At 45.1% G+C, this 25,042-nt stretch overlaps 1 protein-coding gene across 1 annotated transcript in view; it reads right to left on the reverse strand.

Moving 5' to 3' along the window:
• Positions 1-3,679: 3,679 nt before the first annotated feature.
• LOC139227612 (alpha-2,8-sialyltransferase 8B-like) overlaps positions 3,680-25,042 on the reverse strand; it is a 49,232-nt gene continuing 27,869 nt past the window's right edge. The window contains exons 3-6 of the mRNA XM_070858490.1: positions 24,323-24,448; positions 16,879-17,136; positions 13,012-13,305; positions 3,680-8,819 (exon numbers count right to left, since the gene is read on the reverse strand). Of these exons, the coding sequence (XP_070714591.1) occupies positions 8,534-8,819; positions 13,012-13,305; positions 16,879-17,136; positions 24,323-24,448 (964 nt within the window). The 3' untranslated portion in view covers positions 3,680-8,533. The remainder of the gene's footprint in view (positions 8,820-13,011; positions 13,306-16,878; positions 17,137-24,322; positions 24,449-25,042) is intronic.

Here is a 25,042-nt window from a genome sequence, read left to right on the forward strand (position 1 = left end):
AGCGTAATTAGGTTGATTCCTGGGATGAGAGGAGAGATTGAGTAAAAAGGGCCTATTTTCTCTGGCGTTTATCTCATTGAAATGTATAAAATTATTAAAGGTCTTGACAGGGTAGATGCTGAGAGGCTGTTTTCCCCGGGTCACGATAAAGGATTTGGTCATTTAGGACCGAGGAGGAGAAATTTCTTCACTTACAGGATTGTGAATCTTTGGAATTCTCTATCTCGGAGGGCTTTGGATGTCAGTCGTTGAGTATTTTCAAGACAGATTGATAGATGTTTGGGCACTAAGGGAATCCAGGGATATGGGGATAGGGTGGGAAAGTGGAATTGGTGTAGAAGTTCAGCCATGAACTCATTGAATAGCAGAGCAGGCTTGAGGAGCTGTATGGCCTACTCCTGTTCCTATTAAGTTCTTGTGTTTACTGAGTTTGCCGATCTCAGCAGCTGAGGTACGACAGTTGGCCTTAGCACTCCTATGCAGAGAAGTCTCATCCAGGAGTGTGCCAAGTTAGTCAATCTCAGCCCAAACAATGGTGGGGATGCCACAATTGACTGTTCTTGGACCAAGCGAGAAAATCAGCCAGGGTTCCTGCCTGCTCTCTCTTTCAGTGGAAAATATAAGATGGATTGTATTGCTCCCAGTGTGATTCCTGTCCCATCCCTGAGATTGATACTGAAAATTAAAGCATTGCCTGCAGGTTTCAAGTAATTGATGCCAGTTTGGAGAAGGCCGAACCATGGAGCATCAATAAATGCAAACAGCACCATGATTTTGCAATGTGCAAGTAGGAAATACTGCAGAAATGCTGACTGTCTAAGGGTTAAAGACAAACCAGCATTTAACGTCGAAATGACACACCTCACAATATTGCCTTTCTTCAATATTTAAGAGTCAGAAAATTGCTTGCCTGCAAAAGTCACTTAAAAAAACATTATTAACCCTGAGTGGCAATGTAGCCCTTTGGCTTCAATTAAAACAGGGAAATTGGAAAAACTCAGCAAGGAGCTTTCCGAATAAGCCAGAAGGTTGCTGACCAACTGTCACAGTAATGAAACACAGTGGAGCAGCCCAGAAAAAACAGCAAAAATATTGCCAGAAGAATCAGCACCTTTCAATAATGAAGTTGCGTCTAAGGCGATTTTATTTGATTGCTATTTATCTTGACCTTTCACTTGCAAACTCCACTTTGTTTGTGGAATACGTGAAGATAATTGTAAACTAGGTTATTGGTTAAGTGTTTATTCCTGAAACAAAAGAGACCCCAAAACTTGTACAACTCCTGAGGTAGGGAGGATAGGAACAGCTAACTTCCCTGCTCCTGATTGACATGCTGCTGAAAATGCGCGTGGAGTGGAGGTGTGGGGGTCATTAGGTGAGGGCAGTATTGGACTTGTCTTGGTGTCGTCCCCCACCTCCCCAAGGTGAAGAGCTGCTTATGCTTGTTGCCTAGGCTCATCCATTAAAAAAGGCCCTTTGGGCAAGATACTGGAGGGTGTCCATAGAGCTGTATCCCATTAAGAGTCAGCACCTCCAAGCAACGAAGGGTGGAAATGGTAAGTAGCACTCTATAACAAATCGCTAATTTTCCTCCATTAAATAATCTTAGCTGACCTGGAGGGTGGTGTCACTGCCTCGTAATCACATTGACTTTTTTTTCTGAACATTAGAAAATGGAGGGGAAAAAACCCTAATATAAAACACAAAATGCTGAAAATACTCAGTAGGTCAGGCAGCATATGTGGAGAAAAACAGAGTTAATGTTTCAGGTTGATGACCCTTCATCAGAACTGGGAAAAGTTAGAGATGTAACAAGTTTTTAAGCGAGTGCAGGGGCAGGAAAAGGGGGAGGGGATGAAAGGACAAAAAAGGTCTGTGATAGGGTAGAAGGCAGAAGAGATTAAGAGACAAAAGGGATGCATGGTGCAAGGCAAATGGTGATGGGACAAGTTAAGAAACAAAAGATGAGTCTAGATAGGGCGTAAATGAAGATGGCAGAATCATCAACATCAAAGAGAAAAAAGCAGAAAAAAATAGCAGAGATTATGATTTGAAATTGTTGAACTCTATGTTGAGTCCAGAAGGCTGTAAAGTGCCTAAATGAAAGATGAGGTGCTGTTCCTCAAGCTTACATTGAGCTTCATTGGAAAACCCCTGAAGCTGGAAGAATTACTAACCTTGCTTTGGGTGCATAGGTTGATGTGTATACCTGCATGACAATTCAATCATCTGAATTCTTTTTCAGGGAACAACATGAAGCTTCAAATATAGAAAAGGGAGTGTGAGTATTTTTTAGAATATGTAAAATCACTAAGTATTTGGAATACATCAAAATAAATCTTTATGATTAGTAAAGCACATACAGCAGTTTTGCATATCACAAGCAACTAGTTAATGCGTTGGGTAGCCTGAATTATTCATCTGCATTGTAACACCGAGCATTCACTGAAGCATTGACCTATATATAGCCCTAAAGGCGGTTGCTAGTTAAAGAGATGTTCTCCTTGTTTCCTGAAAGAGGCAAAAAGCTAGTGAAAAACCCAGTGAGGGAAAAATATTTTGAAAAATTCCTCTCCGACACCTTCAGGCGATTGAAACTGTCGGGGAGATCACAAGGACCAAGTGTTCGTTGTCTGTTCGACCCCTCTGACCTCACCCAATCGCTAACACGTAAGCGCTTCCCAGACGTATCATGGGAACCTTGGCTGCGGCCCCAAGTACACTTTGTTGAGCATTTTATGTTTAGCTTATTAAATTGGTGCCTAAATGGTTTGTAATGGCTATGGATTTGTAAATTACCTTTTTATCTGCAGTTCATAGAGTTCTTGATTGGAGCTAACTTTTATTGGTAAGCTTGTTACGTGTTTACAGGGGTCTATGGATTTCAGCAGTGCTAGAGTTACAGATGTGGCCAATGAGTCCTCTGTTGCCAGATTAGGATCAGGCTCTTCCTTCTGGCTTGCAGCATGTTTTATCCTTAAGCAATGGTTCAGTGAATAAAACTCCTGTCTAGTGAGGAACTGAGGTATACAATCCAGTGAGGTCCCAGATTCTATTCTTGGACCTCATTGATTATTGATCTCCTCTGGGCAACAGTTGCAGCACCATGATTGGATTCAACTGGGGCTGGGGAAGAAGAGACAATACAGCTCCACTCCCAATTATTTTCCAGTGGCTGCTGCTGGAAAGTGTGTGGATGTCAGATGAGAGCAAGATCAGGCTACCCTCTGATACCTCCCCTCTAAGTATCATCTGTGGCTCAGTGGGTAGCACATTCGCCTGTGAGCCAGAAGGTTGTGAGCACATAAAATCTTGGCTGACACTGCACTGCAGTGCTCAGGGAGTACTGCACGGTCGGAGGTGCTGTCTTTTGGATGCGACGTTAATCCGAGGTCCCATCTGCTCTTTCAAGTGGATGTAAAAGATCCCACAGCACTATTTTGAAGAAGAGCAGGTGAGTTATCCCCGGTGGCCTGGCCAATATTTATCCCTCAATCAACATAACAAAACATTGTTTGATCATTATCACATTGCTGTTTGTGGGACTTTGCTGTGCGTAAATTGGCTGTCGCATTTCCTACATTACAACAGTGACTACACTCCAAAAGTATTTCATTGGCTGGAAAGCGCTTTGAAACATCCGGTGGTCATGAAAGGCGCTATATAAATGCAAGTCTTTCTTTGCTCTAACAATGTACTGTGTATATTGTACTCCAGAAGAATTCCTAGTCTCCTTTTACTGTGGATTGACTCAATAAATTAATGACATTTTTTTGCTTGTTTATCATAATAAGTCATGTTATTGACATTACAACACATTATTGTACCAAATGGTCCATTGCATTATACATTTAAGAATTGCAACTGGAATTTAAATTTCATGCGTAATTCCAGTGGAAACGCCCAGCCCGAGCAAATCCGAGTCTCGTGAGTATTCGAAGTCAGGCAGCCTCCACAATAAGCTGTAGTGGTTCTTGGCTGCACTGCTTGCTGGAGGAGCTTATGGTGGGAGTGCATTTCTGTCTTAAGGGTAGAAAGTACAGCAGGGGCAACTGTCCAGTCCCACCCGGCACGGTCCTTATTGGGAGCATCGCAGCTTCCCCTAGTGCATAAAAGAAAAAAAATAACAGCAGCCCCGATGTATATTGTAGAGAATAGCAACGCTGTGTGCAAAGGAATTGTAAAGAAGAACCAGAAGGGAGGATGAGGATGTTATTTTACGCAGCGAGTCATTATCATCTGGAAAGCACTGCCTGAAAGGACGGTCGAAGCTGATTCAATAGTAACTTACAAAAGGGAATTGAAAATGCATTGGAAAAGGAAAAAATTGTGCAGGGCAATGCGGAAAGAGCAGGGGAGAGGGACTAATTGGATAGCTTTCAACAAGCTGCCGCAGGCACGATGGGCCGAATGGCCGCCTTCTGTGCCGTATCATTCTACAATTCCAATACAGAAATAATCAGTCCCAGTGCATATTATGGAGACTATCAGCCCTACTCTATATTACAGGGAATAGCAAATCTTGTGTATTTGATAGAGAACCGTGAAGTCAGTGTGTATTATAGAGAATAACAGCCCCAAAGTATATTGCAGAGAATATCAGCCCACTGTACATTACAGTTCATCGCAAACCCTGTGTACATGATAAGAAATAGCAGCACAACTGTATATTATGGGGATCAGCAGATCCTGTGCGTATGTTATATAGAATATTAGCTCCAGTGTGTATTATAATCAGTTACATACCCCGTGGGGTAATTTTCAGCATATTATCCTTTGCTGCATTATCCTTTACAGAAACCACCAAATTTTCCATTCCATCGATTCTTTCAAGGCTCTATGAGGGCTTCCAGAATTGTTGTCATCCTATTGTGATACTCCCCTTTAATTGTCCCCATACATTTAAAATGCAGCAGTGTGTAATTATCTGCTCCACTCGTGTGCTTGTCCAACCCATTGCAAATGAGATAACCATAGAAAATTGAGATGAATCAACATAGTTTCATAAGAGGTATGTAAATGCTGCCAATAGTAGTATACATAGAAAATAGGTGCAGAAGTAGTCAATTCGGTCCTTCGAGCCTGCACAACCATTCAATAAGGTCATGGCTGATCACCTCAGTACCCCTTTCCTGCTTTCTCTCCATACCCCTTGATCCCTTTAGGCGTAAGGGCCATATCTCTTGAATATATCCAACGAACTCGCATCAACAACTCTCTGCGATAGAGAATTCCACAGGTTAACAACTCTCTGAGTGAAGAAGTTTCTCCTCATCTCGGTCCTAAATGGCTTACCCCTTATCCTTAGACTGTGACCCCTGGTTCTGGACTTCCCCAACATCATAAACATTCTTCCTACATCTAACCTGTCCAGTCCTGTCAGTATTTTATATGTTTCTATGAGATCCCCTCTCATTCTTCTAAACTCCAGTGAATACAGGCCGAGTCGATCCAGTCTTACCTCATATGTCAGTCCTGCCATCGCGGGAATCAGTCTGGTGAACCTTCGCTGTACTCCCTCAATAGCAAGAACGTCCTTCCTCAGATTAGGAGACCAAAACTGAACACAATATTCCAGGTGAGGCCTCACCAAGGCCCTGTAAAACTGCAGTAAGACCTCCCTGCTCCTATACTCAATTCCCCTAGCTATGAAGGCCAACATGCCATTTGCCGCCTTCACTGCCTGCTGTACCTGCATGCCAACTTTCAATGACTGATGAACCATGACACCCAGATCTCGTTGCACCTTCCCTTTTCCTAATCTGCCGCCATTCAGATAATATTCTGCCCTCATGTTTTCGCCACCAAAGTAGATAACCTCACATTTATCCACATTATATTGCATCTGCCATGCATTTGCCCACTCATCTAACCTGTCCAAGTCACCCTGCAGCCTCTTAGCATGCTCCTCGCAGCTCACACCGCCACTTAGCTTAGTGTCATCTGCAAACTTGGAGATATTACACTCAATTGCTTCATCTAAATCATTGATGTATATTGTAAATAGCTGGGATCCCAGCACTGAGCTCTGAAGCACCCCATGAGTCACTGCCTGCCATTCTGAAAAGGACCCGTTTATCCCGACTCTCTGCTTCCTGTCTGCCAACCAGTTCTCTATCCACGTCAATACATTACCCCCAATACCATGTGCTTTAATTTTGCACACCAATCTCTTGTGTGGGACCTTGTCAAACGCCTTTTGAAAGTCCAAATACATTACATCCACTGGTTCTTCCCTGTCCACTCTACTAGTTACATCCTCAAAAAATTCTAGAAGATTTGTCAAGCATGATTTCCCTTTCATAAATCCATGCTGACTTGGACCGATCCTGTCACTGCTTTCCAAATGCACTGCTATTTCATCTTTAATAATTGATTCCAACATTTTCCCCACAACTGATGTCAGGCTAACCGGTCTATAATTCCGTTTTCTCTCTTCCCCCCTCCTTAAAAAGTGGTGTTACATTAACTACCCTCCAGTCCATAGGAACTGATCCAGAGTCGATAGACTGCTGGAAAATGATCACCAATGCATCCACTATTTCTAGGGCCACTTCCTTAAGTACTCTAGAACGCAGACTGTCAAGCCCTGGGGATTTATCGGTCTTCAATCCCATCAATTTCCCTAACACAATTTCCTGACTAATAAGGATTTCCTTCAGTTCCTCCTTCTCACTAGCCCCTCGGTCCCCCAGTATTTCAGAGAGGTTAATTTGTGTCTTCCTTCGTGAAGACAGAACCAAAGTATTTGTTCAATTGGTCTGCCATTTCTTTGTTCCCCATTATAAATTCATCTGATTCTGACTGCAAGGGACCTATGTTTGACTTCACTAATCTTTTTCTCTTCACATACTGTGTGATATAGGGAATAGCAAACTCCATGTGTATTAAAGAGAAGAGTATATAGGGCTTATTTCTAGATGGATAGAATTGACAAATCGAGAAGTTATGCTAAACTTATATCGAACTTTGGTTAGGCCACACTTGGAGTACTGCATACAATTCTGGTCGCCATATTGTTAAAAGGATATAGAGGCACTGGAGAAGATGCAAAAAAGATTTACAAGGATGATACCAGAAATGCAAGATTATACCTATCAGGAAAGGATGAAATGACTGGGTCTCTTTTCTCTTGAAAAAAGACTTGAGGGGTGACCTAATAGAGGTCTTTAAAATTGTGAAAGGTTTTGGTAAGAGTGGCTACAGGGAGAGTATTTCCACTTGTATGGAAGAGCAAAACTAGAGGCCATCGATACAAGATAGTCACCAAGAATCAAATAGGGAATTCAGAAGAAACTTCGTTATCCAGAGAGTGGTGAGAATGTGGAACTCGCTACCACAGTGAGTGGTTGAAGCGAATAGTATAGATGCATTTAAGGGGAGGCAAGACAAGCATATGAAGGAGAAGGGGGGAATAGAGGGTTATGCTGATAGAGTTAGATGAGAATAGACGGGAGGAGGCTCGAGTGGAGCATATATGCCAGCATGGACTGGTTGGGCCAAATGGCCTGTTTCTGTGCTTTATTTCCGATGTAATATCCTCCGAATATTGTAGAGAATAGCAGTTCCCAGCTTATAGATAGTAGCAGCCTTGTGTGTATTATAGAACATAGTAGACCAAGAATTGCAGCCCCTGTAGGATATTGAATAGCAGCCCCTGTTATGGAGAACTGTAGACCTGGTATTATAGAGAATAGTTGGCTCTGTATTGTAGTGAATAGCAGCCCCAGCCTTGTAGTGCGAATCGGCCCATGTCCATTGTACAGAACTGCAGAATATTGCTATGTTACAGAGAGTAGCAGACCCTGTGTGATAGTGAATAGCAGATGCTATATGACAATGGGCTGGAGAATGTACATTAATCATTCGATTCAAACTTTTTGTTTTTAGAACAGTCACTTGAATTATTCTTACTCAATAAAATGTTAATTTTCAGTGACTTTGTTCAAGCTTCCAGGTTGGTGTCAGTGCGTCACATTTAAACGACAGGAAACAGAATCTTTCAGCATACCATCCAACTGAACTGCATTCCTTTTGTTTCAAATTGTGTTTGCTGGTGATATTGTTCACTGTCTTTCCCTGGCAGTCCCTTGCTGAGAAAACAAAATTACATTTCTTGAAGTTTAAGTATTCATACATTTCTTAATAATCATGTCTGCTTTGCGAAGGAGCCGAATTCTGCACAAAGCAGGTTCTCTCCTGACCATGAAAGCCTGGCCCCGCAAAGGAACCTTCGCTACATCTTGTGTGCAAGAGTCCAACCCTGTGGTCGTAAGCTTCAAGTTGGTGCTTCTCTCTCCATGTATAAAAGACACAACGTTTGCCTTCCCTTTCTTATGCTAACGCTCTCAGAGCATGTTCCAGAGGTTGAGGCCTTGCCCACCAGAGTCCATTGACACAGTGATCGATCCCCCCCTCCTCCCCCCCCGCCCCTGTGCAAGGCTGAACTTTAACCTTCCGTTTTTCCAATGATGCCACGGCGCTGGCCAATAAAGGAGAGTCTCCCTCCTCGCTTTGCCTGCTTGCGAAGCCCCTATGTTGCCAAGCTGCATTCCCCGACACTGAGTTTCAGTGCGCCCCGCAGGTGCATGCTTTTCAGCGTCTTGAACTCCAGTGGCATCGTGTGCGGTGTGGCTCGTGAGTTATATTCGTATGTTAGGCTGTCGTAGTAGTGATACTTCACGGCATTTCCCTTCTGGTCCTTGGGGAAGGGCCAGAAGCCATAAAGGTGGATCTCGTCGCAGAATCGAGTGGCAAGAGTGTACATCAAGAGGCCAGTGGTGGGGCGTTTGATCAGGACCCGGTTGGTCAGCCAGTACCTGGGGAGAAGGAAATCAGTTACGTTATTAATCCTCATTTAAAGAAAGAAAGACAGACTTGGATTTATATAATGCCTTTCATGATCACTGGAGGTCTCAAAGCACTACAGCCAATGACGTACTTTTGGAGTTTAGTCACTGTTGTAATGTAGGAAACGCGGCAGCCAACTTGTGCACAGCAAGCTCCCATAAACAGCAATCTGATAATGACCAGATAATCTGTTTTTTTTGTTATGTTGATTGAGGGATAAATATTGGCCAAGCCACTGGGGATAACTCCCCTGCTCTTCTTCAAAATAGTGCCATGGGATCGTTTACGTCCACTTGCGAGAGCAGACATCTCATCCGAAAGATGACACCTCTGACAGTACAGTGCTCCCTCAGCACTGCATAAATTTTTTTTTTGTCCCTAGTGTGGGACTTGAACCCACCACCTTCTGACTCAGAGGTGAGAGTGCTACCCACTGCGCCACAACTAACTCTGCGGTTACAGATTCGCTATCTCAAACCATAATTTCTCTTTTCATCCTGCTTTCTCCCCGCCGCTCCTGAAGGTGCTGACTCATGCCGGTGTCTGAGGGATAATTCCACAATCCCTCCGAGGACAAACCCTCTCAACAGTCATGGCTTATTTGTCTGGCTGTCTCTTCTCTTTTCAGGCAACCTGATTCATAAGAGGCCTCTCTTCAAAGGCCTACAACAGCAGGGTACAGTCAAAGATTTCCCACTGAGAGTCTGAACACCTCTGGGAGCAGAGCACTGACCTTGGCATACATGCAGCTAAATCTGAGATGTTGTGTTTAAAACTGGACATTGATCTCGGTTGCCTGGTATTATTGCGCTGCTGACCTGGGTTGCTAGGCAACAGGATCGTAATGGGGCCTACAGGGCTCGAAAAGCTGGTTATCCAGCAAATGCAAATTAATTTCTTTCAGCTTAGCTCTCCAGCCATTAACTGGTTTAAAAAAAAGAAATAGGTTATTTTTAAACAAACCAGAGCAGAGATTTTAAAAAAAAGATGAGCAGAGGCTGGAGGAGATTGCACGGGTAAATGGAGAGTAAAATCGCGCAGGGTAGAAAATGGGCGTCCCAACGCGAACGTACCTATTTCCCGGTCGAAATCACTCCGCGAGGGGAGGCCTCGGTGGGATCTAAACTCAAGGATAAGAATTTTAAAATGGAGGCATTGCACAACCAGGAGCCAATGTAGGTCAGCGAGGACAACAGTGATAGGCAAGTGGGATGGGGCGAGATAGGACAAGGGCTGCAGAAGTTTGGATGAACTGAGGCTTAAGAGGGTGGAGAACGGGAGACCAGCCCAGAAGAGCAATGGAGTAATCCGGCCTGAACGTGACAAAGGCATGAAAGGTACTATGTAAAAACAAAAGGTACTTCGTTGGCTGTAAAGCGCTTTGGGACACCCTGAAGCCATGAAAGATGCTATATATGAACGCGTCTTTGTCTCTTCAATGTACAGTCTTCCATTCTTATACTGTCAGTTGAAGTGGAGGTGGAGAAACGGAGCAGTTTACGGAGGTAATTCTGGAATGCCTAGGCAGTTGAAGGCACGGCTGCCAATGCTGGAGTAAAGGGTGGAGAGACACACAAGAGGCCAGAATCAGAGGAATGGAGAATGTGGAGCGGGGGAGGGGTGAGGGTAAGGGTGGTCGGGCTGGAGGAGGTTGCAGAGTTAGCAAGGGGTAAAGCAATGAAATGATTTGAAAACAAGGATGAGAAACATCAACTTGGACCGGTGAAGAGGAAAGAATAGTGTCAGCGTGAATGGGGGAAGGTGAGTTACAGATTGAACTGGATTGGAGGTGAAGCAGAGTGCCAGTATGACCTTGGAGAGTCAGAGGAGGGACTGCCCAGTGAAAGGGTGGGTTGTTGGATGGGATACAGTGCTTCTGTCAACTGACTTGGGCGATGGAATGTGAGAGAATGATTGTTGAGGTAACTTTTGGGGACTTTGTTTTTTAAGACTGAAAATCTATCAATTGTGAAGTGCGAAAGTGCTGAAAATTAACCCGAGTGCATTATTTTTGAAATAAAAATTCAACATTTTCCAGGGGAGTGAGCCACTGTAACAATTCCACTAAGTTTGTGTCTTCAAGTATTAATTATCATTTACAAGTATTTATTGTATTATTTCCCTTCTAATACAAGTGAAGACATTTTCTGTCTACCGACAGCTTAAGTTATGAAGCCCGTGTAACTATTTATTTTGCGTGTCACATGGGCTTGTGATCAGGGCTGTTCTTGGCTTTGTCACCTTTATGGGGCTGTGGCAACTCCTTTGAAGCTCTTGCTCATTTTTTGCTACTTTTCTATATTGGCATGCATTTTTCTGCATATAACTAGCTTCAGCATCTTTGGTCGTCTTTGGTCCCCAACACAAACTCTGTTTACCTGGCCACTGTTTCCATCCCTGGCAACTGTCGGAAGCTGCCTTTACCCGAAGCTCTGGAATTCCCTCCCTGAGGAACATTTTGAATCAATGAAAATTAACATTAGCAATCTAGCTTTCTATCTTTCCTGATTAGCTGAAGAATAATTTTTATGGCTTTGCCTCAGAGCATCTTCTAACAAAGCCAAGTTTATCCGCACCGTTGCCAAATCTAATTATATGCCGAGTGATAATATGATTTGAAGCTGGAAAACTGACTGGGTATTAAAACGATTTGCTTTCTGTGCATTGTAATCTGCCTATTTAAAAAACAAGACCAAGAAGGTACGCTGATAGAGAGACTCAATACAGCAACCCCACATCCCAATATTACTGATGCATTCATTTGTGCTGCTTGGAAGCTGAGGAACGATGTTTAGCTGTTGGTGGATGAAGTTTCTCAAGCATTAACACAGGGGAGCTTTGTTCGGTAACTGCGGTGCCAGGTGTGGGACTGAGCTGTCCATAGCAGTGGGAAAGACTTCCTCTAGCCATCAAGGCGTTGGCAACATCATAAACATAGCCGTTTATACTGTAGCTACAAATAGCAATCTCATGAGTGCCTCCCCAAGAAGGTGCTGGGTCTGTGCTTCCAACCACATATCTACACCATCCCCAAGATCGTCAAATTCCGACTCCGCCTCTGCCTCAACTCATTTGCTGCTGAAACCCTCATCCATGCCTTTGTTACCTCTGGACTTAGCTATTCCAATGCTCTTCTGACTGGCCTCCCATTTTCCATTCTTCATAAAATTAAGCTCATCCAAAACTCCTCTGCCCGTATCCTAACTCGCACCAAATCCCATTCACCCATCACCCCTGTGCTCGCTGACCTACATTGGCTCCTGAGGTTGGCTCCAGCAACACCTCAGCTGGAAAATTATTTTCCTTGTTTTCAAATCCCTCCATATATTCGCTGCCACCAGCCCCCCCCACCCCCCCCCCACCATCTCCATTATCTCCTCCTCCGCCCCTCCCCACGCCCCCCCTCACCATCTCCTCCTCCGCCCCCCGCTCCCCACCATCTCCATTATGTCCTCCTCCGCCCCCCCCCCCACCATCTCCATTATGTCCTCCTCCGCCTCCCCCCCCCACCCCACCATCTCCATTATCTCCTCCTCCGCCCCCCCCACCCCACCATCTCCATTATCTCCTCCTCCGCCCCCCCCCCCACCATCTCCATTATGTCCTCCTCCGCCCCACCCACCATCTCCATTATCTCCTCCTCCGCCCCACCCACCCCCACCATCTCCATTATCTCCTCCTCCGCCCCCCCCCCCCCCAAATCTCCATTACCTCCTCCAGCCCTATAACCTCCGAGACTTCTGCGCTCTTCCAATTTTGGCCTCTTGCCTGTCCCCTATTTTAATCGCTCCAGCAATGCTTTTGAGATTTTTTTTTTGCTTTTTCTTTTATCAAGGTAGAATTTTACTTACTCTGATTCTCACTCTTTGCTAGCTGCCAAATTCGCCGTGATTTGGGTAATGGACAAGTCACCGCAAATCGCTGGATCACAAAATATCTCAAGCGCCTGGTTATGTTAACACCCTCATTGTAATCTCATTATCACCCTCTGAGGCTGTTTAATTAACCGACGGCAAGCTCTCGCATATCTTGCCAAGAAGACCGTGCGTGAGTCGGAACCCAGACTGCCTGAGGAGATGGGATTCTCTCTGCACGGCAGTGACTTTATATTGGAAAATCAAGCAAGCGGTTTGGAGCCTGTGTCCCGGAGCTGGTACTCACCCCCGTACTGCGTGTAGGAGCCTCAGTGATGGATAGGCAGTCTGTACATGGATCTTGTGCTTTATGATGAGGTTGTTCACCCACTCTACACGCTCTTCTCCCCCTTTAGCCATGAACGCGGGGATCCAGAGAATTCCACCATCCAACATCTTTAGCCGGTGAAGCAGCTTCCCCTTCCATGTTTCATTCTTCAAATCTTCGAACGCTCGTTGCACCACCGAAGGGTTCATCGTCACTAAATCGGTCTTCAAACCAACATCTTGTGCGAACCCTTCCACTGGGGCAAGATTGCATCTTAAAAAAAATTAAGCTGCGTGTTAATTATTCGTTGTTCCCGCAAAGGATAGTATGCAGGTACAGCAAGTGATCAGGAAGGCCAATGGAATCTTGGCCTTTATTGCAAAGGGGATGGAGTATAAAAGCAGAGAAGTCTTGCTACAGCTATATAAGGTGCAGCTATATGAGGCCGCACCTAGAATACTGCATGCAGTTTTGTTTCCATATTTACGAAAGGATATACCTGCTTTGGAGGCAGTTCGGAGACGGTTCACTCGATTGATTCGGGGGATGAGGGGGTTGACTTATGAGGAAAGGTTGAGTAGGTTGGGCTTCTACTCATTGGAATTCAGAAGAATGAGAGGTGATCTTATCGAAACGTATAAGATTATGAGGGGGCTTGACAAGGTGGATGTAGAGAGGATGTTTCCACTGATGGGGGAGACTAGAACTAGAGGGCATAATCTTAGAATAAAGGGCCGCCCAGTTAAAACAGAGATGAGGAGAAATTTCTTCTCTGAGGGTTATTAATTCGCTGCCTCAGAGAGCTGTGGAAGCTGGGGCATTGAATAAATTTAAGACAGAAATAGACAGTTTCTTAAGCCATAAGGGGTTAAGGGGAGGGGGCGGGGAAGTGGAGCTAAGTCTATGATCAGATCAGCCATGATCTTATTAAATGGCGGAGCAGGCTCGAGGGGCTGTATGGCCTTCTCCTGTTCCTATTTCTTATGTTCTTATAGTGTATGACCTATGAACCTAGAATGGCATTGTGCTGGAACTTAGGAACTGGATGTGTCAATTGTGGCTCAGTGGGTAGCACTCTCGCTGCTGAGCCAGAAGGTTGTGGGTTCAAGTCCCACTACAGGAACTTCAGTACAAAAAATCTAGGCTGACACTTCAATGCAGTGCTGAGGGAGCGTTGCACTGTCAGAGGTGCAGTCATTTGGATGAGACGTTAAACTGAGGCCCTGCCTGCTCTCTCTACGGTAGAAGTAAACGATCCCATGGCACTATTTCAAAGAAGAGCAGGGGGAATTTTCCATGGTGTCCTGGCCAATATTTCTCCCTCAATCAACATTACTAAAACAGATTTTCTGGTCAATATCACATTGCTGTTTGCGGGAGCTTGCTGAGTGCAAATTGACTAGCACGTTTCCTAATTTACAACAGTGACCATACATCAAAATCGCTTCATTGGCTGTAAAACACTTTGGGACATCTGGTGGACATGAAAGGCGCTATAGAAATGCAAGTCTTTCTTTCATAAGATAGTATGTGATGAGAGAAGGCTTTTGGCCCGTCAGGTCTCTTCTCTCTACAAACAGCAATGTGATAATGATCAGATAATCTGTTTATGTTGATTGAGGGATAAATATTGGCCAGGAAACTGGGGATAACTCCCCTGCTCTTCTTCCATAGTGCCATGAGATCTTTTACGTCCACCTAAGAGAGCAGACAGAACCTCCAAAAGATGGCACCTCTGACAGTGCAACACTCCTTCAGCACTGCATTGTCAACCTAAATTTTTGTACTTAGATCCCTGGAGTGGGACTTAAACCCACAACCTTCTGACACAGAGGTGAGTGTGCTACCCACTGAGCCACAGCTGACCATCCTCAGGATGTCTCACAGGCGTTAAATTGCTTTTGAAGGGGGATCACTGCTGTTGTACAGGTAAATGCAGAGACCAATTGCCACCAGCAAGATCCCACAAACAGCCAATGGAATGTATCTTTGGTAGCATTGGCTGAAGGAGGAATGTTGGTCAGGATAGCAAATTAACTCTAATACAGAGGCAAAATACTGCCGGAAATCTGAAATAAAAACAGAAAATGCTGGAAATACTCAGCAGGGCAGGCGGCATCTGTGGAGACAAACAGAGTTAATGTTTCAGGTTGATGGCCTTTCCAGCAATTTCTGTTTTTATTTCACCAAATTAACTCGCTGTTCTTCATTAAATAGTGACACAGAATCTTTAGCATCCACCTGAAACAACCTGATCTCCCTACCTAACAGCATTTTGGGAGTACCTTCCTCACATGGGCTGCAGCGGTTCAAGAAGAAGGACTCACCACATAAGAACGTAAGAATTAGGGGCACGAATACAGCACCTCGAGCCAGCTCCGCTATTCAATAAGGTCATCGCTGATCTTCAACCTTGTAATGTATGCACATGTGAGTATGCTCACAGGTTTGTAGAGCTGTTACCTGACTGCCTGCCTCTCTTCCATGATTACATCCGAGCCAGGGTGTTCCTGGAGATAGAGCACACGGTGTCCACCGGTACGCTCGCAGCCCTCCGCGAGAGGTGGGCACCGGAGGGACTGGGTGCATCATCACCCCCGGCAATCAAACTTTAATTTGATCTTCATGTCTACAGTTTAATTTGTTTAAGTTGTCGGTTTTAGTGCCCCCCCACCTCCCTTTTAGCCAGGGGGCACTTGTATAATTTGTGTTTTTGATGCCCTCAAAAAAAACAAACAAGGGGGCACTTGAAAAGTTTTTGGAGTGTGCCCCCCCCTTTAATCAGGGGGGGCACTTGATTACTGATACAGTTAAAAATAGTTGTGGAGCTGTTGCATTGTGAGTGGCTTAGCCAGTCACGTGATGTTCACAAGACTCAATAAAACCCCAGTCAGTTGGGTCAAGGTCATCCACGATGAGGTATGCAGTTGTGAGCTTAGTGGATGAACTGGTAATGTGTAGTGTGATTGTTAAACCTTTGTTAAAAACCAACTAGTTCTTAATAACAATGTGTTGCTATGAATTCTTAAGCAAAGAACCCATGAAGCAAATACATTACAAACCTCAAATCCCCTTTCCCACCGAATCTCCATATCCCTTGATTACCTTAAGAGTCCAGAAATCTATCAATCTCAGCCTTGAATATACTCAACGACCAAGCAGCCACAGCAATCTGGGGTAGAGGATTCCAAAGATTCACAACCTCTCAGTGAGGAAATTTCCCAATGAGATCACCTCTCAGTCTTCTAAACTCCAGAGAGTGTAGGCCCATTCTATACAATCTCTCCTTATAGGACAGACCTCTCATCCTAGGAATCAATCTAGTGAACCCTTCGTTGTGCATCTAAGGCAAGTATATCCTTCCTTAGGTACAGTACTCCAGGTGTGGTCTCACTAAAGCCCTGTACAATTGCAGCAAGGCTTCCTTACTCTTATACTCCAGCCCCCTTATAATAAAGGCCAACATACCATTTGCACCTTCTCGACACCTTGTCAAGGGTAACTAGGGATGGGCAATAAATGCTGGCCTTGCCAGCGACGCCCTCATCCCGAAGAATGATAAAGAAAAAAAATGACAGAATTGTAAATTAACATCTGATCTGAGGGGCAGCACCTCAGACAATGCAACACTCCCTCAGTCCTGCTCCTGGCGAGGAGGAGAGCTCGAACCCACAAATTTCTGACTCAGAAGCGAGAATGCTACCGCTGAGCCAAACAAAGATTTTCTCCAAAGACTTCCTTTCCGTATCTTTAATACATTTAAGACTATCAATGTTAATCTCTTTCTTTAAGTCATGCTCCTCATCACACTGCTGCCTAGATGCACACCAGTCTTCTCGGTATTACCTTATCACAAATTCGTGAGCGTCAATCTCTTGCCCACAGCCACTGTTGAGCAGAATCCCAGAATTCCCGACAATCGCGCACTGTTTGAAGTGCTTATTTTTCATTGGCGATGTCCTCGGTAACAGCTCGTAGAGGCTATGGGATATATTCAGGGTCCTGTCTCGGTCAAATATGTAATGTATGATATCCCCTGCCTTCAGTTTGCCCTTGAGCACCGAAATGTCCTTTTCTGCATCCAGAAACTTTAGTATGTCTTTCCTAGGAATGGAGAAGAGAACAAAGTAAATTTTAAGTGAGTGGGAAATGAAGGTTTTATATGAGCGTATTTAGCTTTATGCTGCATCGATCTAACAGCTGCCAGCAACAGCCCCAACCTTAGCATTCGTGCCTTAATCACAAGACCAGACAGCACAAAATGAGGCCATTCGGCCCGTGCCTGTGCCGAGTCTTTGAGAGAGCGATCCATGTATTACCACTCCCCCACTCATTCCCAAAGCCCTGCAACCTTTTCCTTCTCAATTATATATCCCATTCCCTTTACACAAAGAAGCACCGAAATGTATACGAGGCAATGCATGAACATTCACGTGGCAGTGCTGTAGTTTACAAGGCAGCATTGCAACATACATGAGAACATAATAACATAAGGATTAGAAGCAGGAGTTGGCCATTCGGTCCCTCGAGCCTACTCCACCATTCAATCAGATCACGGCTGATCTTCTAAAGGAAAGAAAGACTTGCATTTATATAGCACTTTTCACGACCACCGGACGTCTCAAAGCGCTTTACAGTCAATGAAGTACTTTTGAAGTATAGTCACTGTTGTAATGTTAATTCTATCTCAACTCCACTTTCCTGCACTATCCTATCCCCATATCTCTTGATTCCCTTAATATCCAAAAATCTATCCATCTCTGTCTTGAATATAATCGAAGATTGAGCCTCCATAGCCCTTTGGGGTAGAGAATTACAGAGATTCCCCCCGCCCCATCCCCCCGAATGATGAAGTTTCTCCTCATCTCAGTCCTGTATGGCCGACCCCTTATTCTGACACTGTGATCCCCTGTTGCTCGACTCCTCAGCCAGAGGAAACAGGAGGTAGAACTGTAACACATATGAGGCAGCATCTTACTGTACAAGCCACAGCATCATGACAGACACGAGGCAGTGCTGTAATATACAAGAGGGGGACATCGTTGGTGATATATCTCCAGCGACTTGAGGTGTCTTCTGCACAGCGTCCATGCCTCTGCTATATACAGGAGGGCGGGTAGTACTGCATCCTGCAGACCATGAGCTTGGTGGTAGATTTGAGGGCCTGGTCTTCGAACACTCTTTTCCTCAGGCGGCCGAAGGGGTCAAACAGGGCTGCGACATCGCTCCAACCCTCTTCTCAATCTTCCTCGCTGCCACGCTCCACCTCACAGTCAACAAGCTCCCCGCTGGAGTGGAACTAAACTACAGAACCAGTGGGAAGCTGTTTAACCTACGCCACCTCCAGGCCAGGTCCAAGATCACCCCAACCTCTGTCACTGAGCTACAGTACGCGGACGACGTCTGCGTCTGCGCACATTCTGAGGCTGAACTCCATGATATAGTCGATGTATTTACTGAGGCATATAAAAGCATGGGCCTTACGCTAAACATCCGTAAGACAAAGGTCTTCCACCAGCCTGTCCTCACTGCACAGCACTGCTCCCCGCCCGCCCCCCCCCCGCCGCCCCAGTCATCAAGATTCACGGCGCGGCCCTGGACAACGTGGACCATTTCCCATACCTCGGGAGCCTCTTATCAACAAAAGCAGACATTGATGTGGAGATTCAACACCGCCTCCAGTGCCTCAGGAAAAGAGTGTTTGAAGACCAGGCCCTCAAATCTACCACCAAGCTCATGGTCTAAGAGCTGTAGTAATACCCGCCCTCCTGTATGGATCAGAGGCATGGACGATATACAGTAGACACCTCAAGTCGCTGGAGATATATCACCAACGATAACTCCGCAAGATCCTGCAAATCCCCTGGGAGGACAGACGCACCAATGTCAGCGTCCTCGTCCAGGCTAACATCCCCAGCATTGAAGCACTGACCACACTCGATCAGTTTCGCTGGGCAGACCACATGGTTCGCATGCCAGACACGAGACTCCCTAAGCAAATGCTTTATGCGGAGCTCCTTCACAGCAAACGAGCCAAAGGTGGGCAGTGGAAACATTACAATGACACCCTCAAAGCCTTCCTGGTAAAGTGCGACATCACCACTGACACCTGGGAGTCCCCAGCCCAAGACCGCCCTTGGTGGAGAAAGTGCATCCGGGAGGGCGTTGCTCTTCGAATCTCAATGCCGAGAGCGTGAAGAGGTCCAGCGCGGGCAGCGGAAGGAGCGTGTGCCAAACTAGTCCCACCCAACCCTTCCCTCGGCGAACGTCTGTCCCACCTGTGATAGAGTCTGTGGCTCTCGTATTGGACTGTTCAGCCACCAAAGAACTCACTTCAGTGATGATGATGAGGGGGAGCCCTAACATCCGTGAGGCAGTGCCTTAACATACAGGAGGGAGCAGCGTGGTGAACCTGCGGCAGGACTATTGCCTCTGATGGATGGAGTACCAGCTCAAGTGGTGATTAACGACGGCTTCAGTCAATGGCACTAAAACCAGAGTGCCCTAACTTGCCTCACTGGGCGGAGCCTGCGCTCTCATTCAAGCGGTGTGGGCAAACGCTGCAGTCTCCCGCAGCCTCGAAGGAGTGTCCATGGCCAGAAACAAAATGTGAAGTTACAACCTTTAAGCAATTGGTGCAGTTGTTTTTGTGTCAATGTCCTGAAAACAGTCTCACATTGTAAACACAGCACCAGCAGCCACAACTAGCAGTATGATGAATCCTTGATTATTGCGTTGCATTTAAAAAGTACTTGGATATGCACTTGAAGTGATGTAATCTACAGGGCTATGGACCAAGAACTGGAAAGTGGGATTGGGCTGGATAGCTCTTTTTCGGCCGGCACGGACACAGTGTGCCGTAAATTTCTATGATGCTATTCTAGCTCCACTCCCTAATATCCCCAGTCTCAATTAGCTCCGCTATCCAATATTCCCGCTCCCGAAAATCCCAATTCGCCTTTCCCTGAACTGCTAAATGAATCTTGTTTGGGAGTTTAGGTTAAGTTTTGCTAAAATTCACTGGAGTGTTTTTTTTATTCACAGACTCTGGGTTCTTGACCCCCACAGAAGAACTAATTATTATCTGGACTTCCACTACCTGGTAGACTTTACTATGTGTGGAGCTTTGAGAGAAAGTCTTGCATTTATATAGCGCCTTTCACAACCTCAAGACGTCCCAAAGCTCTTTAGAGCCAATGAAATACTTCTGAAGTGCAGTCATAGATTCATTTTTAACTTCAGATCCTGACAGGAGGATTAGAACTGCCGAGATCCTTTTCAAGAATGGACAAACATGACCTTATCCACACATGCTGGGAACTTGGTTCGGTAATCTAAATATAAGTACCAGACTAGTTAAAGGGGGGTCTGGATTGCTTGCCGGTTTCTATTGTCCACCAGAGGGCTCCCTAATGGCAGAGAATGAAGAACCTGCAGCATAAATGATAGAAATTACAGAATCGAAGAGGCACAAAAGCAAGCAAGTTATGCCAACGCTTTATAAATCACTGGTTAGACCACAGCTGGAGTATTGTGTCCAATTCTGGACACGACACTTTCGGAAGGATGTCAAGGCCTTAGAGAGGGAGTAGAGGACATTTACTGGAATGGATCCAGGGATGAAGGATTTCAGTTATGTGGAGAGACGAGAGAGCTGGAATTGTTCTTCTTAAAGCAGGGAATGTTAAGGGGCGATTTAATAGATATTTAAAATTATGAGGGGTTTCGATAGAGTAAATGCGGAGTACCTGAAATTTAAAAAATTTGCAGGGCTACGGGGAAAGGGCGGGGGAGTGGGACTGGCTGAGGTGCTCTTGCAGAGAGCCGGCACGGGCTCGACGGGCCATATGGCCGCCTTCTGTGCTGTAACATTTTTATGATTCTATGAACTGTTTTCGCTCATGGGTGAATCGGTAACCAGAGGATACTGATTTAAGGTAATGAGGGGATGAAGAGAATTTTTTTTTACGCAGCGAGTTGCTGTGATCTGGAACGCACTGCCTGAAAGGGTGAAGAAAGCAGATTCAATCATAATGTTCAAAAGGAAATTGGCTAAATACTTGAAGGGGAAAAATGTGCAGGGCTATGGGGAAAAAGCAGGGGAGTGGGACTAATTGATTAGCTATTTCAACGAGCCAGCACAGGCATGATGGGCCAAATGAGCTCCTTTTGTGGTGTACGATTCTCTGACTCTAAGGAGGTCATTGTTCCTTAGTGTTCTTTTTTCAAGTGAAGAACCACTGGAATCGTATTTATTTATTCTTTCTGTGTGTCCTTTTATATTCTGACCTTTCACATGTTTATCCAGTTTCCTATTAAATTAGTTTATAGTTTCTGCCTCAGTAAAACATTCCATGTTCTAATAATACTCGGTGAAAAAATAATTCTTCTAACATCCCCCTTTGTTCTTCGCATGCTAATCGTGAATCGATGCCTCTTGTTATTGACTACCCAACCAATGGAAATGATCTTGCACTATTTCCTCCCACAAAACTTTTCAGAATTTTGAATACCTTCATTAACCTTCCCTCTTAACCATCTCTGTTTGTGAAAAAGCCCAAGCCTTTGCTCACAACTGTAACCCCTCATTCCTTGTATTATCCTAGTGAATCCTCACTGTCCCCTTTCCGTGGCTCTCAGATCCGTCCTATAATGGGATTGCACACATTACTCCAAATGTCACCTAATCAATGATGTGTAAAAATTCATCATCATCTCCTTGCTTCTATATTCAATGCCCGATTGTCTAACATCAAGAATCCCATTTGCCCTTTTTATGGTCTATTATATCTACACTCCCCCCCCCCCCCCTCTCACCTCCCGCCCCCTTTATAGTATCTACATCCCCAGATCTCTCTGTTCCTCCAATCTTACAGTTTAGCGTATCCTTCCTTCACTATTCTGTTTCCAGAATGTACTGCTTTACATTTTTCTGCATTGAAAGAAAGGCTTGTATTTATATAGCGCCTTTCACAACCACCGGACATCCAAAGCGCTTTACAGCCAATGAAGTACTTTTGAAGTGTAGTCACTGTTGTATTTGACCTGCATCAGCCACCTTTCCGCCTGTTCTGTCTACCTGTTTACACCCTCCTACAATCTGTGATTGCCATGCCCCCCAGTTTGGTATCATTAGAAAACTTCATGAGCATTCCTCTTACATAGGATTACATCGGATATGCAGCACAGAAACAGGCCATTTGGCCCAACCAGTCCGTGCCGGCATTTATGCTCCACTCGAGCCTCCTCCCGTCTTTTCTCATCTAAATCTATCAGCATAACTCTCTATTCCCTTCTCCCTCATATGCTTGTCCAGGCTCCCCTTAAATGCATCGATACTATTCGCTTCAATCACTCCCTGTGGCAGCGAGTTCCACATTCTCACCACTCTCTGGGTGAAGAACTTTCTTCTGAATTCTTTATTGTGTCTATGTCCAAATTATTTATGCAAATGGAAAATAAAAGCGGTCCCAGTATAGATTCTTGAGGTATATTGTACTGAATCAGTTTAATGGTGTACTCGCTCCCAGTGGGAGCTGGGCTACGAGTGCCCAAATCCTGCCAATTAAAAAAAAAAATCAACTCACCTCTACTCTTTGCTTTCTGTCCCACAGCTATTTTTCTGTTCATGTTGCTAATTGCCTTTTAGTTCCAAGTCTCAGCCTTGTTGAATCTAAGGTTCTATCAACACGTCATGTCACTCCGTTCTAATTAGTGGCTCCAATTCTCCAAATTTATTTCTAACGCTTTGTACATTTGCATATACACACTGCATGCTTTCATACCCCTCAACACCTTTTTCCTTTCTATTTCTCTTATTCCTTCTTTATTTTTAACCTCCTTCCTATCTGCCGTAAGACACGTCTCTCCTCAAGCTTATTATTTCAGATTGCTGTGTCACCTCGCTATACTTCACCCCATCCCCTGTTGGCTCAAGGTATTGCTTGCACTAGCCTTGCCAGTTGAAATGTTCCCCCCCGTGAGGATGAGCCAGTCGGGACCTGGGTTCAGCTGCACCAGCGATTTCTGACTGGCGCATCCTTTGCACAGTGTGGTAGTAACAACAGTCAGTGTTGTCATGCTGCTGGCTGATCATTGCCAGCAATCTGTGAATACTGGCACTCTGTGCCAATTGTAACTCCCCAGACCATTAACTGAGATCCCCAACTGTGGCTGCCTCTCCATTCCATGTGTTAAGTGTAAACACAGCTCGAGCTTAATTAAAAGAGATCACAAATGAATTAAATGTTTGTATCTGGAGACACTACATTGTCCAGTTCACACTCCATCTTACAAAGGGGCAGCACTGGATGACCCATATCTCAAACCAGAGGGTGTAAAGTGAGGTAAGGACTATTTAATGCACTTTGGTCAACGGGAGATGGTGAGGGAACACAAGCACTATAACATACATCGACAAAAAAAACCTGTCAGACACGCCCAAATAGGAACTGCAATTTTCATTTATATAGTGCTTTTACCGTAGTAAAATATCCCGAGGTGCTTCACAGGAGCGTTATCAAGCAAAATTTGACGCCGTATCACATAAGGGGACATGAGGACAGATGACCAAAAGTTTGGTTAAAGAGGTAGGTTCTAAGGAGCGTCTTAAAGGAGGGGAGAGAGGTAGAGAGGTTTAGGGAGGGAATTCCAGAGCTTCGGGCCAAGGCAGCTGAAGGCACAGCCGCCAATCGAAGGGCAAAGGAAATCGAGGGTAGCGAGTGTGCTACCCACTGAGCCACAGCTGAGACAACAAGAGGAGAGGACACTGGAAAGAAAAGTCAAAAGCAAAATTTCAGCCAACCCCACTACTTTTCAGGCAAAAGATTTCACTGTATTTGATTTGCTTTGTTAAATCAGGTATACAAACCTGTTCGGGGCTATAAATAGAGCTGGAGCGCCGGGCCCAGGAACATTGTGGGTGAAGGTGCGGCGAATGAGGGTACGGGGCCCAGAGGAGCCCAGGGCCCAGGGGCAGCATGGGCCTGCCCACACTGAGATATGTGTGCGCACCAGGTCTGTGCAGCAGAGCAGGTCTTGGTTAATCCTTGCCACTGGATAAAGGCCTAGCTCTGCCAAGCCCGTGTGGTGGCTGATGTGCAACAGTCACCACACGTTAAAAAAATCCACACACAGGCATCTTCCACCCCCTCAACTGGAGTTCAGGACTGGAGCATCGGGTCCTTCATTGAAACATCTGTGAACTCTTTCGAGGGACCGCCTATGATGATGATGATTCAGACCTGGGAAGTTGGGAAGGGTCTCCTGTTGTGAATGGCAGAACGTTTACCTTATCCTCGCAGTAAGCGTTGTATTCAGCTTCCATTCCGGTAAGTCAAGGATTCTCGCTGGTGGGTGGCCACTCTCCTTACCCCCAGCCCTCTGCCGAGGTACACCGGTTGAGACGTCTGTGACCCTGGGAATCACAAGAATTGATTTCAAAGTACTACACACTGTGACTGAATAGATGAACTTTCACCATGATGACTAAAATGGACACACACACACACCATCAAATCGATAAGTAATTCCTTTAGGGACGACTGAAGTAGGGGATTGATTTAGCATTAATCCATCCAAGGAGACAACAAAACTGTGCTGAAAACCAGCCCTTTCTAAACCTCCAACCCACAGATTACAAACAGGTCAATCCAACAATTAAGATATACTCATGCAACTGGGTATGAATTGCATTCCATGAGTTGGGAAAGGGAATGTAAATTAGATCCCACCCCATATAACAACAATCACTTAAAAATAAAACACAATTGTCCAAAAGACATTGAGACTGTTCAATAATATGCTAAGTTGAGAAAAAAAGACTTGCATTTATATAGCACCTTTCACGACCACTGGACATCTCAAAGCGCTTTACAGCCAATGAAGTACTTTTGGAGTGTAGTCACTGCTGTAATATGGGAAATGCGGCAGTCAATTTGCACGCAGCAAGCTCCCACAAACAGCAATGTGATAATGACCAGATAATCTGTTTTAGTGATGTTGATTGAGG

The sequence above is a fragment of the Pristiophorus japonicus genome, chromosome 17 (genome assembly GCF_044704955.1).
Source record: "Pristiophorus japonicus isolate sPriJap1 chromosome 17, sPriJap1.hap1, whole genome shotgun sequence".
In the NCBI taxonomy this organism is placed as follows: Eukaryota; Metazoa; Chordata; class Chondrichthyes; family Pristiophoridae; genus Pristiophorus; species Pristiophorus japonicus.